At 37.8% G+C, this 11,966-nt stretch overlaps 2 protein-coding genes across 2 annotated transcripts; both read right to left on the reverse strand.

The window, feature by feature from the left end:
- Positions 1-1,391: 1,391 nt before the first annotated feature.
- On the reverse strand, positions 1,392-1,865 carry LOC141825949 (uncharacterized). Its single transcript, XM_074713212.1, has 3 exons — positions 1,842-1,865; positions 1,667-1,755; positions 1,392-1,545 (listed from the first exon to the last, which is right to left on the reverse strand). Exons 1-3 carry the CDS (start codon positions 1,863-1,865, stop codon positions 1,392-1,394), a joined length of 267 nt encoding a protein of 88 aa, XP_074569313.1.
- Positions 1,866-4,367: 2,502 nt separating this feature from the next.
- Positions 4,368-11,638, reverse strand: LOC141827500 (putative methylesterase 11, chloroplastic). The gene is made up of 5 exons (XM_074714765.1): positions 11,162-11,638; positions 9,726-9,962; positions 5,279-5,422; positions 5,017-5,148; positions 4,368-4,912 (listed from the first exon to the last, which is right to left on the reverse strand). The coding sequence occupies exons 1-5, from the start codon at positions 11,546-11,548 to the stop codon at positions 4,628-4,630; spliced, it is 1,185 nt and encodes a 394-aa protein (XP_074570866.1). The 5' UTR covers positions 11,549-11,638; the 3' UTR covers positions 4,368-4,627.
- Positions 11,639-11,966: the final 328 nt, after the last annotated feature.

The raw sequence follows: 11,966 nt of genomic DNA on the forward strand, positions 1-11,966 counted from the left end.
ATCCACTTCATTAAGGGGAGCTTTGACACCAACGTCCAACAAGAAGGTGAATTTTGGACGCATATATAACTACGATCAAGATAGAACATTCCCCAATTGGCTGTCTGTTATCCCTTTAACAATTACTGAACTTCCAGTAAACTATATATATATGTTAGATCTGATGGAATCCATATATATCTTCACAACGGTACGATATTGTCCACTTTGGATCCATGCCCTCATGATTTTTTTTTGGACTTTACCCAAAAGACCTCGTACCAATGAGATATTTTCCATCTTATAATCCCAAGATCTTTTCCATATATTTTCAATGTGGGACTTTGATTGTTGTCTCAAAAATCTACTCCTCAAACAAAGGACCACTGGGAGCCCCTCTTTAACCCAACGGACCCTTTATTGGTACAGATCCCAACGGACCTGCCCCTTTAACGGTCCCAACGGATCCCAACGGATCCCAACGAATCCGCTCCCTTAACGGTTCCAACTGACCCCTTATTAGGAGCCCCCATCACATGGATCCGCTCTGATACCACTGTTAGATCCGATGGAATCCATATATATCTTCACAATGGTATGATATTGTCCACTTTGGGCCACGCCCTCATAGTTTTTATTTTTGGACTTTACCCAAAAGGTCTCGTACCAATGAGATATTTTCCATCTTATAACCCCAGGATTTTTTTTCATATATTTCCAATGTGGGACTTTGATTGTTATCCCAATAATCTACCCCTCAAACAAAGGACCACTGGGAGCTCCTCTTTAACGGTCTCAACAGACCCCTTATTGGTACAAATTCCAACGGATCTGCCACTTAACGGTCCCAACGGATCCCTTATTGGTATGGATCCCAACGGATCCACCCCTTAACGGTCCCAATTGACATCTTATTAGGAGCCCCCACCACATGGACCCGCTCTGATACCACTGTTAGATCCGATGGAATCCATATATATCTCCACAACGGTACGATATTGTCCACTTTGGGCTCACACCCTCATGGTTTTTATTTTTGGGCTTTACCCAAAAGGCTTCGTACCAATTAGATATTTTCCATCTTATAACCCTAGAAATCTTTTCCATATATTCTCAATATGAAACTTTGATTATTATCCCAATAATATATACCTTCATCATGTCTTCCATCCAGTAGATCACACCACAGCACTCATCAACCAGAAATTAGAATGCAACAGTACTCACGAATGATAAACAGCTTCGCAAATTATTGATTTTGAACTACTTTTATTTTGATAATGATCCAAATGAAATATACAGTCACGAATGATGAGTTCATTCAAATTCTGGAATCCAATATTTAACACATACAACGACGTTCGCCACCATACACAGCACAAACACATGAAACACACACACACTACTGCACCTTATTCCTTCCTGCTCCCCGCGAAGAAGGTGTTGATGGCCGGCATCACCTCCGGCGGCCGCTGGAGAAGGAACCTCCTGAGCCCGTGCCGGCTGTACTTCTGCCCTTCCTCCGCGTTCTCGAGGACGGCCGAGGCTCGGTGAGCCTTGTTAATCCTGCACACACCACAATCCAAAATCAACTGATTAATTAACCTACGTACTTACGTTTATCATGCATCAACTTCCCATGCCCATGCATGCAGCCATATATATCCAGCGAGACGATCGACCAAACCTGACGTCGGGGTTCATGAAGGCGTTCCTGGTGAGCTGGAACAGGCACATGCTCGTCACGAAGGTCATGGCGCCCAGCAACGGGTAAACCTACCAAGGAAGAAGACAGTGCATTCGTTGCACCATTGATCAGCTGCCCATTGAGATCCATGCTACAAACCCTAACTTCAACTTACCTCTGGTTTCAGCCAACGCCCCATCTCCCTGTTAGTTCTGCAGATACATGCATGAAGAAGGAGGTGTTAGATATATATATAGACAGAGAGAGAGAGAGAGAGAGAGGACGAGGATCATGGCCATGGAGGAGGTTGCCATAGACTTTGGATTACAATGGGCGTGGTGTAGAGTTTGAAAGTGGTTAAGTAACAAAACCAGCAGCTAGGCCTCCTGTTTTGACTTGGAAACTAGGTGTCGTGAGTTGACCTTGTGCTTGCTTAAAAAGAAAGGATAATGGTTGAAATTTTTTGGGTCAAAATGAACCTCTTAGTTTGTGAATTAAATAGACTTGACTTTTCTTTTGGGGCAATTGAAGTTAATTTTGACAATAAAAAAAATAGTTAATTATCTAATGATAAATATTTTCATATTTAATATTTTATTAGAATTAGTGTACATATTTACAATCGTTATGTTTATGGTAATATTTACCATATAAATATGTTTATTAAATTGTAATAATAATATAAAAATATTAACCTTTTCTCTATAGGTCCCTTTTTAAATCTATTTGGTTTTTGAATTTTTTTTTTGGAAACTATAAACGGTTCATGCTCAAACCTCGAGAAAAGTTGACTACGAAATCCCTTTTTTTTGTCAGATTAATTTAATTATTTTTCTAAATTTCAGTTTTTTATGTTTTGAATTTACAAATTAGTAAAAATAGAAGACATCTATTATTAAAATAATAATAATGACATGTATTAGTAGTACCTTATTTACAATTTTAAATTATTCAAAATGGGTATCAAATATGTATTCTAAAATCAGAAACTAATAATAAAAACTATTTATATGAAGACCCCACTTGTGTGTGATGCACTTGTTGATATCGTCATAAAATCACAATAGTTATTCTTTATTCCCTTCATCCACAATTATACAATTTCTTTGTCCTAAAAGAATCCATGTGTAATAAATCTAATAATAAAAAGGGTTAACGATTTATAATAGATAATAAAAAAAATCTTTCAGTCGCTGACGTCAGCTTAGCGACTAAAGCTCAAGATAGTCATTAAGAAGCAAATATCCATCCTTGCCTTTAGGCAAACACTAGAACACGGATTTTTAATATTTTGTCAAATAAAAGATCTTTGATCAATCAGCTCGAATAAATTTCAAACTTTATACACTGCATATATATTTTCGTAAACCTAAACACTCAAAAATATATTAAGTGTAAATTTTAACTATATATACACTCTATCTCTCACTCTCTTTCTTCTGCATTAGAGTATATCTCGAACCCTTGCCCTCTTCTGCAAGTTTTTCTAAGTGTACAAGATCTTATTTGGGAGGACTAAGCCAGAAGGAGAAAGGGAAAGAAAATGGGAGGGAGACAAGCTAACAAGTAAAAATTAAACAACTTAAAGAAAGGGAAAAAAACTTATAGCCAAGCATAACAAACATATCATTCCCACAGAAAGAATGAAGAAGAACGGAAAAAGGCTAAAGAAAAATAGCCGAGAGTAGCTAAAATTAAATCGTCACTTTAGCGACGGATATTTATTTCCGTAATATTCCATCGCTATTTCCATCCACTAAAGTGGTTATCTTGATGCAGAGACAAGAGAAAGGGACTTCCCTCCATCTCTATAATAATCATTATTCTATTCAGACGTTACACTTTAGTTGAGACGAGCCTCCCCTCTTCGGGCTAAGATCCCGAGTGTCATACGGGGTATCACCAACATTTTGTGATAATCAAAGTGTCATTAAAATTGCCAACAATTAGATATTTCATACATGAATGGATGAAACACATTAATATTTAATTGAAAATTGAATAAGAAGAAAGATGGAGCAAATTGAAAAACAATTTAAAAAAAATCAAGTATTACAATGCGAAAAAAATGATAATAACTGGAGATTCTGTAATGTAATCCAACGAATAAGAAAATACAAATTTTCCACCTTGCTTGATTAGACCATGATAGTTAAATAAGGGGGGAAACATACTATAGAACTAATCTACCTTGCAGTTTAACTGAACACCAAACATTTGATCTAAATGTTATCCAGCAAGATCATCTTGCATGGGAATTTATGAAGACAATGCAGATTCATATCCTCAATAAATTCATCTCCTTGTGATGTTGATGACAACTAATGAACAATTCGTTTGCAGTAAAGGGAAAACATGATGAAACTCAACAAGGATCAGGATGCATTGACTTCCTTGGCATAATTATAGGCAAATGTAATCTATGCTTCACCTTATGGAGTTGTTAGAAACTCACCTTATGACAGCTGCAAATTTCTGCACCTGATTGATTCTTCAATCATCTCTAACATGGGTGTTCTATGGAGCAAATCCATCTGCACCAGATTCATTTCCAGTCAAGACAGGTTATATAAATTCAAATCACAATTGTGTTTTTAACAAGTTTATGCAAAATGATCAAACAAAGAAAAAAACAGCTTATTTACATCTCAACTACTTCTTCCATTGAGAACAGCCTCTAGAGAAGTTGGCACACCCAAAGTTATATGAAATGAAGATATATTAATTGATTATATACTAGAGGTGTCAGCAGGTACAAGTAACAAATAGAACCCAATGAAAAAAGCTCAGTTGCCATTTTGATTGACATCACGACAGATTAAGCCACAGCAAGAAGCATGCAGAATGAGCTCAAGAAACCAAAACACTTCTGTAGTTCTGCTTGCACTCTTGCGCATGATGAACAATGGTTTTGTTGTTTGATAAAGGTAATCAGCTTTCCAGTGGCAATTAGACAGTTCCCTATGACTGGTTTGATGGCATCGTTGCAATCTCAACCAAGATTTTGTGCAGTGCCTGTGGCTTAGAGAAGAACGGAGAGTGATCAGAGCCTTTGAGCCGGAAAACTTTCTCTGGTGGATTGACATCACTCAGTCTTTGCTGCACAAGAAGTGGTATTGCATTGTCATCAGTGGTTTCTATGAAAAATCTTTTTACTGAACCATAATTCTTCTCGGTGAGTGAAAGCTTCTCCAACACTGGGGCAAAGGGAATAGACCTCATAGAAACCAAAGCCAAGGCAACATCCTAGCAACCATATGGTTTTGTATTCAGTGTATGAAAACATACAAGAAGCCGAATGCGAAGAACAAGGATTGAAATGTCAATCTCGAAGTCCAGGAAAAGTATACCTTAGAAGGAGACTGATTGAATAGCAACTCTTTAAGTAAAGATTTATCCAGATCAATGGCAGTAGGAGGAAGATCTTGTCCGTTTGCATAAACAAATACTTGTGCTTGTCGCATCAGATCATTCATACCTGCCTAAAGTAGAAACCAATTCATGATTACTACCATCTGACATGGAAAATTTATTTGTCCAAATTACATAAATAATTTAATGCAAGTATACCAAAGGTATATAGCTATAGATAGATATAGGGAAGAGAGAGACCTCTTCAGAAAACATATCAAGAATGCTCTGGCCATTGGTTGGCATAGCTGCACAGATGAAAATAGCTTTGGCAACTTTAAATGGTAAAACTTCCATGGCATATGACACACAAGCACCACCAAAATCATGTCCAACCAAAATCACCTGAGAAATAAGAGATAATAACACAAAAGATAAAACGATGTATCTAAGACAAGTAGAAAATTATGATCTCGAATGTATAACATTAAATTATGTGATTCAGTGGTATTTATCATGAGGTCAAGGGTTTGAGTTGCGGAAATAACCTCTTGCAAAAAAACAAGGTAAGGCTATGTACAATTGACCCAATATGATCCGACCCTTCTCCAGAACCCCGTATTGGCGGAAGTTTTGTACACCACACTACTGCCTTAGTGGTATTTACCATGAGTTATGCAGTTCTAAAATAAGTTTAGTTAATTGGAAGCAACTAGAGGAAAATATAGACTGAATGATAGAAGATTTGCCAATTAGCTCAGTTGGTAAGAATCCTAGAAAGTTGCTAAGGTCAAACTTAGCTTCACTCACCAATTTGTCACCGGCGCCATGCATCAAAATGTCGGTAGGAAAACAAAACAGTATTATTCCAATCAAAGACCGAAATTCTAGCATGGGTCGAGATTTTGAACCTCGGCTTCACTAATGTGAGTGCTTGAGAGCTCTCATAAAAAAAAAGGAATCATAAAAGATTTATTCATATTCACTTTCTTTAGCAGAGTAGAAGACGCCATACTGCTTGACACTTGTAATGAGCCAAATTTTTTAGATTTGATTGGAAGATCAAAAAGTAATCTTCCTTAAGTCCAACAAATTCCATTAACTTTAATTCAATATATTGTCACATTTAATGCTATATCAAGAATTATCTGATAACTCTGTTGAAGAAGTGAGATAATAAGCTTGAACTTGAAGAAACTATTCAGAATTTGTGCTAGGAGAACTAATGTGGAACTATTGAAACAGGAATATGCCAAGCCTAGGTGAGAAATTACAGGTACTTACCATTTCTTTGACCTGTAAAACCAAGATGGCTATAGTCATCTGCTCAAGATAGATGATCTGACCTATCTAGTCAAGAGAAATTAAATATGTTAACCATCTGAGATACTGGACGTCCCCAAATTCCATCCATCACCAAGTATGATCAAATAGAGATCCAAAGTGACAAAAGGAGATATACCCATCCAGGAGCAAGGAAATGGAGAGTAGCAACATGAATTATGAGTCAAGACTAGATAAAGGACTTTGACTGGTTAAGTAATGTAGCAGAATTTGAGTTTTCTCCTTTGACAATGAGGCCAAAGTTTAGTGTTTGGAAACTTGGGATACAATTTTGATTTTCTGATTAAGTTCTGGTGTTGCAACTTACACGACATAACACCACAAGATCTACAATTTTCATCAATCATTGAGTGCAGTTGCATCATTGGATGTTCTTGTTTCAATAAATCAAGCAAAGACAATTCTCTATAATATCTTCAAGTTCAAAGAACTGATCTTATTGTGAAGCAAAAAATATCAAGCACCTTATATCAAGCACAAGCCGATTACAAACTATAAAAAATTGAATCAAGGATTGAAATCTCGAGCCAAGCTGAGGTTTTGATTCCTGGATGGCTCAAAATGGTGCTATATCGGTGCCAATGATGTGCTGAAGGAGAAGAGGAGGAAGAATGTCGGTGTTAATGTTGAAGGAAGAGGTGTCGAACAAAGAGGAAGAAAAGTAAGAGGAGTTACTTGTGCCATCTAGAGTTTTATGTTGTTTCAAAGCAAAGGAGGAGCTGGTGCAAAGGGAGTTGGTTTCAGCTCGACCTAAAGGAGGGGCTAGTACATGTGCTTGCATGACAAGGGTTTGAAGAGATCACAAAGGAATGCCAAATGTGCAAAGGTGCTTGCATGGACAAAGGAGAGTAGCTAGTGTCTGACAGAGGAGAAAAAGGGAGGAGAGGAGTTGCTTCCTATGCTCGTGAGTGTCGGTTGTTCCGCATGCTAATCAACTGCTAGAACAACATATTTTGCTTGTGCTGAGATGCATAGGTTAAACCATTGCTTTAATTTCATATTAGTTATTATAAAGTGTATAGACTGGAATCCCTATTAGTTACATTAAGACTATTTGTTAGTGCAGAAAGTACCAAATAATCGAATTTATGCTTTGATGTTGGCAAAGGGTTTAAAGTTATGCACTTGAGATCTGATTTGGGTGTTAAGTGTGCAGGTCTTAACAGGAAAACCCTAATAGGTCAAAATGACTGGATACTAGGCAATGGGAAAGTCATAGTGGATCAAGTGGACCAGACGCCAGACAAGGAAAGACCAGATGGGTTGACAAACCGGATATCAAGTCAAAGGAAGCCCTGATAGGTTAGAGGATCAGGCACTAAGCAGAGAAAGCTCAAACAGATCAACAGAACCGGATATTTGTAAGCAAGTAAGTAAGGTAAGTTCAGAGAGGTCCTTCTAAACGTAAGGCTATGAGGAATGTCTTAGTCTTAGACGAGGGTAGTCTTTTGAACTAAGTGGTGATTCAACTAAGAAACCAACATAGGTTTCAAGATTGAGATTAGACATTGTTAACTGTCAAATTAGAGCATGCATTGTTATATCACGTTCTCAACTTTGTTTTGCAAGAAAACTAAGTTCAGATGATTGAAAGGTAAGTTCGATCGACTAGACGGTTTAAGCGACCTAATAGTTTGAGCGACCCGATGGTTCAGGCGATCGAACGATAGGGTCTCGTCGACCAAATAGCTGAGGTGACAGAATTGCTGATGTGTAGATGATATGGTTTCAGAGAACATCCAAACATCTGACGTGACAGAGGATAAGCACAGAAGTTCTGATGTGGCATGGATAAGGACTGAGATGCTGACGTGGCGATTGATGTGGTAAGGAATAAGACTTGGGCAACTAACGTGGCATGAGATAAGACTCGAGGTGCTGATGTGGCAAGGCATCGGGCGACCGGAAGTCGATCGAGTGACTGAACAAACTCAGTCAATAAATGAACCTGGATAAGAAGCTAGTGTGGATAGTGTTCGGTCAACCATACTGTTGATCGGTCGACCAGAAAACCGATCTGGATCAGTTTATCGAGGAGGATAAATTGTGGATCAGTCAACCAGATAGTTTGATCAGTCGACTGAAAAAGTGCTATAAAAAGGACTTTGAAGAAGGGGTTTAGTACAATGATTTCATATCAAGCAATCACTTCGATCAAGCAATCTCTGCTCATTTACATTCCATTTCTCTCCGACAGCCTTTGTCGAGCTCCAAATCTCTAAGTTGTCGATAATCATTGTGTTATTTATTGTAGTGCATTTCATTTCTAAGAGGTACACTAAAGTATTACTGTAACCTCTCCGCTTATAAGAGGCTTCTTCACCTCCGAAAGGTTTTCAGAAGGAGAAGATATAAAGGTGCTTATTCGGATAGTGATCCACCTACCGGATCGTAGACCTTGGAGGAGCAATCCTAGGGGATTGTGAACCAAATAAAGAGTTGTGTCATTTGTGTTTTATTTTAAATTTTCTGCTGCATGCTGATTTGAAAAGAAAGAAAAGAAAATAAGTTTAAAAAAAAAAGTATGAGCGATATTCACCCCCCCCCCCCCCCACCCCCCCTAATCACTATTTATGATCCTTCACTATTAACTGCCTAAAGCGGTCATCAACCATAATGATTTGGCGAGCTTAACCAAGTGTGCTTTGCAGATTTCACCAAGAGTCCTAGAAGAAGTAGTATCATCGTCTTTCAAGAGAATTGCATTACACAGGCATACATGATTGCAGTTTTTGCAAATAATTATCTTTCATTTTTTCTACGATCCACCTAGAGCTTCAATAAGTGAGATATTGAGAAAATATGGATCATTACTGCTTATTTATTCTTGTTTCACTGACAGTTCAAAGCAAATTCAAGAGTTTAAGAACCAAGAGTGTTGGTAATGGAATAGCAATATTATCTTTTCAGCAATAAATGTCTGCTTGAATATTGACAGGTTTTACAGAAACAAGAACCTATTATCTACTGGAGGGAAAGGATACTCACTATAAACTCTCTACCATGATTCTTGTATATGTTCATTCATTCACCTCTAATATATAAAGTCAGTAGTACTTTTAGCAAACTGGTCAATTGTGTGGAATAGAAAATATACAACAACCATACTGCTAAATGTTAAGAGTAACAGCGAAAAAATCATGTCAAAGAAATACCCTGGTTATCTTCCATTTATGAAAATAATAGAAAAACAAAGATTTTCATCAGTACTTAAAAAAGAAATTAACTATTAACAAAAAATAGGATTGCCTAAAAATTGAAAACCTGGTAAAGAAATGTGAACCTAGTAAGCTTTAAGCTCATATAATAGTCATAAGACAATAACCAAAAACATTCTCTTGAAATAGATTAAACCAGTGCATACCTTGTTCATATCTCCAAGGGTTTCTAGGAAACTAGTAAGAGGCTTTGCATATTCCGCAAGACTGGTAACTTTATTTGTATCGAACGAACTAATTCCAGAACCTGTGAGGTCAATAGCACTGACTTTGAATCCACTGTCCTCTAGAAGTGCAATACTTTTGTACCAGCACCATGCACCAAAGCCACCACCATGAACAAGAACAAAATGCTTTGTTTCCAAATTATCAACCTTTAGATCCTGCTAACAAGAGGAATTAGAATTAGGTTAATCAATAAAACTACAAATTCACAAAATTCACCAAGTTTACTTTCGAGAGTCTTGCAATAGATTTTCCATGTCTTAATCTCTCTTTTATATGTGAATGCTCACCCACTCAGAGGAATAATTCTCAAATGTTTGAACTTGAAGAAATGTGAAGAATCAAACAATGTACACCAGGTAGTTTATAATAGTAAAGTTAATTGAAAATACTGAGCAACATGAAAGGCTTGCTAATGTTTTTAGTATATGTTGGCTAGGGGAAAAATGAGAAAGTCAGGAATTAAAAGTTTCAATTAGAAAAATTCCTAAAATGAGTGAGACCCCAATGAATCAGAATAGTTTTCAATCGTTTTCAGGAAAAGACGAATCAAACAATAAAGCAATTACTAGCTACAGCTGGATGACCAACCATGTGCTGAACAATAGCTTGTTGGATACGGAATATCTGCAGTGATCTTTTAAATTTAAAAATACTGGTGAATTTTCTCGCTAGTATTATTTCACTGATCCATCAAACGAGTTTCATTCACATTAAATAGCCACTTGTCTACAATAATAAATAAAATGGCCTTTTCCAAACGGAGAAGAGTGCACTCTGGTTGACCAAACAGTTTCAATAGTCAAAGGGCCTATACATAAACATTGAGCTCAAGCTGATAGAATAGGTCAAGATTGAAACCCTGGAAGGAAAGTGGCAAATTTCATTAAGGCACTGCAACCTTTATAATTTTATTTTAATTACTACTGAAACTATGCTTTTTATTTCCTTATTTTTAAACCAATCTTGTGGTCTGAGGAATTGATACTTTCATAAATCTATATGCAAGAGAAAGATCTTCATCTCGTCTAGTAAGCATTTACGTTTTCTCACCAATAACAAATTATACTGTTCAAACATCAATAATTGGTTTAACATCTAAAATGTCAACTGAGTGAAAGGAACACGAAAATCCAGAAGAGGTAAACGTACAAGAAAATGAGAATGATCAATCTGAATTGAATAGATAGTTCGAATTGTACTTGAGAATCCAAACTTTCCGAAATCTCAAGCAAACCTCAAGCTCATGTTTTTAATGTATAGATTGTTCATTTTGACTTTGGAAAAGAAGACATATGATCTACTTATCCAATACAAAGAAAAGAGAAACCAAAGGAAAGGGATGCTAGCAACCGACCTGATTGACGAGCTGCTGGGGCTGCATGACCCGATCGACTAGAGACCGCGGCCTCGAGCTCGAACTCCTAGGAAGCACTTGCCTCTTCTGTCCGTTGCCAGGAAACCTCAAAGAGGACGACTTTTCAAAGGTCGATTCCCCCGGGGCGCCCCCATTCTGCCGCAAGAGGAGAACAGCCGCTAGGGCCTGCTCGTGGGTCAGCACCGCCTCGTCGTGTCCCTTCCTCCCGGATCGACCGTTGCCACTCCTATCTTCGGATCCGATACCGATCGCAGCGGCCACATCAGCCGACAAGGCCGGCAGGTGGTTCCCCGCCGCTTGCAGCCTCTTCTGCTGCTGCCGATGCGCTAAATCAGCATTGGAGAAACACGAAAGAACAGCGCCCATCCCCTTCGTATCAGAATACGATCGACGATCTTGAGAAGACTCAATTCTAGCGTGGCCTTCCAGTTCCCGGCGATTCCCCGGCGTCGTGAAGAACGAGACAAGGAGAAGCAGCAGTCGGACTTGGCCACGAAACAAAGACCGCGAGAGTACTTATATATTCGATAAGACTAAAATACCCCTTTATTGTTCTGATAATTACATAAAATTGCCACTCTTGCCCAAAGAGGTAAGCGGGTGGATACAGATGGACCCCACTCTCAGGAAACATAATAAACACGGTGGGGACCACCGGAGCGGAACAGACGTTACCCACACTTGCTATTTCTACGCGAGATGGATTTTTATTAGTATTAATTTCAATCGTTGATTTTCTTTAATCCAAATTTTAAATTCAAAATTTTTTAAAAAAAATTTATAT

The sequence above is a fragment of the Curcuma longa genome, chromosome 4, assembly GCF_044706935.1.
Source record: "Curcuma longa cultivar G26 ecotype Majalengka, Jawa Barat chromosome 4, ITB_CL_G26_1.1, whole genome shotgun sequence".
Lineage (NCBI taxonomy): Eukaryota > Viridiplantae > Streptophyta > Magnoliopsida > Zingiberales > Zingiberaceae > Curcuma > Curcuma longa.

Coding starts and splice junctions, on each gene's coding strand:
- LOC141825949 (XM_074713212.1), bottom strand. CDS start 1,865: ATGGGGCGTTGGCTGAAACCAGAG. Junction 1,756..1,841: donor GGCGTTGGCTGAAACCAGAG/GTAAGTTGAAGT, acceptor CTTCCTTGGTAG/GTTTACCCGTTGCTGGGCGC. Junction 1,546..1,666: donor TTCATGAACCCCGACGTCAG/GTTTGGTCGATC, acceptor TGGTGTGTGCAG/GATTAACAAGGCTCACCGAG.
- LOC141827500 (XM_074714765.1), bottom strand. CDS start 11,548: ATGGGCGCTGTTCTTTCGTGTTTCTCCAATGCTGATTTAGCGCATCGG. Junction 5,423..9,725: donor CCCTTGGAGATATGAACAAG/GTATGCACTGGT, acceptor CTTATTTCTCAG/GTGATTTTGGTTGGACATGA. Junction 5,149..5,278: donor TTGATATGTTTTCTGAAGAG/GTCTCTCTCTTC, acceptor TTTCTACTTTAG/GCAGGTATGAATGATCTGAT.